This window comes from Mesoplodon densirostris, chromosome 10 (assembly GCF_025265405.1).
Source record: "Mesoplodon densirostris isolate mMesDen1 chromosome 10, mMesDen1 primary haplotype, whole genome shotgun sequence".
Lineage (NCBI taxonomy): Eukaryota > Metazoa > Chordata > Mammalia > Artiodactyla > Ziphiidae > Mesoplodon > Mesoplodon densirostris.
The window spans coordinates 13,952,444-13,955,093 of NC_082670.1; the positions used below are offsets into that span (position 1 = coordinate 13,952,444).

A 2,650-nucleotide genomic window follows, 5' to 3' on the forward strand; every position below is an offset into this window, starting at 1 on the left:
CCCACCACTTTCTACCTCAGTCTATTTCTGCTAAACTGGAATAGTTGAAGTTCCTCGGCACACCGTGTTGTTTCACACCCTATCTTCGTGTGTACTTTTTCCTGTGTCTAGAGTGACCTTTTCTCCTTCCCCACTGGAAGCTCATATTTCATCAAGACCCAATCCAGGCATTTTCTCGTTGATACCATTCGTGACCCCCAACAAGACACACACATGTATCCGTGTGACAGGGCTGTGCTGAAAAGAGTGGGAGTTGGAGGGTGGAGTCTTGAGGCCCTTTGAAGTTTCAGAGGAGAAGAAGGTCACTCCTTGGGCCAAAACAGTAAAATCAGTAGACATTTAAAAAATAGCTAGAAGGGTGTGGACGCCGCTTTGTTGCCTGAGGGGGGTGGCGGTGGAAGTTAAGGGAGTTGGGGGCCAGTGCTTTTCGGGACCCGTGGTCGCGGCTGTTGCAGTCACTTCGCCGGGTGGCCTTTAGCGTAGGAGTCACATCGATAGCAGCCATGAGCAGCGGGGTGTACGGGGGAGATGAAGTTGGAGCCCTTGTTTTTGACATTGGATCCTATACTGTGAAAGCTGGTTATGCTGGTGAGGACTCTCCCAAGGTGGATTTCCCTACGGCTATTGGTCTGGTGTAGAAAGAGGTGATGGAAGTACATTGATGGAAATAGATGGTGATAAAGGCAAACAAGGCGGTCCCACCTATTACATAGATACTAATGCCCTGCGTGTTCCGAGGGAGAATACAGAGGCCATTCCACCACTGAAAAATGGGATGGTTGAAGATTGGGGTAGTTTCCAGGCTATTTTGGCTCATACCTCCAAAATGCATGTCAAATCAGAAGCCAGCCTGCATCCTGTTCTCATGTCAGAAGCACCGTGGAATACCAGAGCAAAGAGAGAGAAACTGACAGAGTTAATGTTTGAACACTACAACATCCCTGCATTCTTCCTTTGCAAAACTGCTGTTTTGACAGCATTTGCTAATGGTCATTCTACTGGGCTTATCTTGGACAGTGGAGCCACTCATACCACTGCAGTTCCAGTTCACGATGGCTATGTCCTTCAGCAAGGCATTGTAAAATCCCCTCTTGCTGGAGACTGTATTACTATGCAGTGCAGAGAACTCTTCCAAGAAATGAATATAGAACTTTTTGCTCCATATATGATTGCATCAAAAGAAGCTGTTTGTGAAGGATCTCCAGCAAACTGGAAAAGAAGAGAGAAGTGGCTACAGGTTACAAGGTCTTGGCACAATTACATGTGTAACTGTGTTATCCAGGATTTTCAAGGCTCAGTACTTCAAGTATCAGATTCAACTTACGATAAACAAGTAGCCACACAGACGCCAGCTGTTCATTATGAATTCCCCAATGACTACAACTGTGATTTTGGAGCAGAACGGTTAAAGATTCCTGAAGGATTATTTGACCCTTCTAATGTAAAGGGGTTATCAGGAAATACAATGCTGGGCGTCAGTCATGTTGTCACTACAAGTGTTGGAATGTGCGATATTGATATCAGACCAGGTCTCTATGGCAGCGTTATAGGGGCAGGAGGAAACACGCTAATACAGAGCTTTACTGACAGGTTGAATAGCGAACTCTCTCAGAAAACACCCCCAAGTATGCGGTTGAAACTGATTGCAAATAATACAACAGTGGAACAGAGGTTTAGTCCATGGATCGGTGGCTCCATTCTAGCTTCTTTGGGCACCTTTCAGCAGATGCGGATTTCCAAACAAGAATATGAAGAAGGAGGGAAGCCGTGTGTGGAAAGGAAATGCCCTTGAGAAGAGTTCCCAAACCTCTACCTTCTGTGTCACCTTATGTTTCATAGCTTTAGTATACTCAGGAAAAGAACAACCATCTTTTGTAGAATGTTTATACATTTTTGCATATTTCAGTTTCCACTTAAATTTTTTAAGGCTTTAACTGGCTCTATAGATTAAAATAAGTTTGTGCTTTCCTTGAAATGCACTTATTCTTATTATAAGCATTTTATAATTTTGTATAAATGTCTATTTTCTCTAAATATTTTGCTTTCAGTAAAATGCTTTCCAACTCCGTTTAGTATATTACCACTGGGTTGGTAGAATTGCTTTTTATTGACTAGTAAAACTTACTGCCTATATTTTTTACCTTAAGCTTTTAAAATTAAATAAAAATTACTAGCCCCCCCCCAAAAAATAGCTAGAAGACAATAGTCTGTAGTAGATGCTTATGTTCTTGCCTCTTCTAGGGATACTACAGAGTATTCCTCTGATAAGTGTGTCTTAGATGGAGAAGAAGTTGGCTGATAACATCTACTAGAGGCCTTGACTTCCATTGAATAAGGAGTGGGAAAGAAAAGTTTTTCTGAACATATTAATTTACTTCCTTTCAAAATAAATGACAGTTCTTTAAATCAAATTAATTTAGCTTTATGAAAGACTCCTTATATTTTCCTTCTTTTACTGTGGAATTATGAAAAATTTGACATGGACCAGCATTTTGGAGTTGGTGGTTTACTAAATCACCTATAAGCCCCTTTTATGCCATGTTTCAGCCTATTTACAAGCAGTGAAACTGTGGTATGAAGAAATAGACATCTTAAAAGGAGAAGGTGGGATTGTAAGTCAGTGCAGGATTTATAGAAGGCCCTCTGGAAA

General features: G+C 41.7%; 1 protein-coding gene across 1 annotated transcript; it reads left to right on the forward strand.

The window, feature by feature from the left end:
- The first annotated feature begins 485 nt into the window (after window positions 1-485).
- Window positions 486-1,799, forward strand: LOC132497305 (actin-like protein 6A). The gene is given in 2 exon segments (XM_060110398.1): window positions 486-633; window positions 636-1,799. Coding segments are annotated over 2 exon segments (1,287 nt in total). The 5' UTR covers window positions 486-503; the 3' UTR covers window positions 1,793-1,799.
- The last annotated feature ends 851 nt before the right edge of the window (window positions 1,800-2,650 follow it).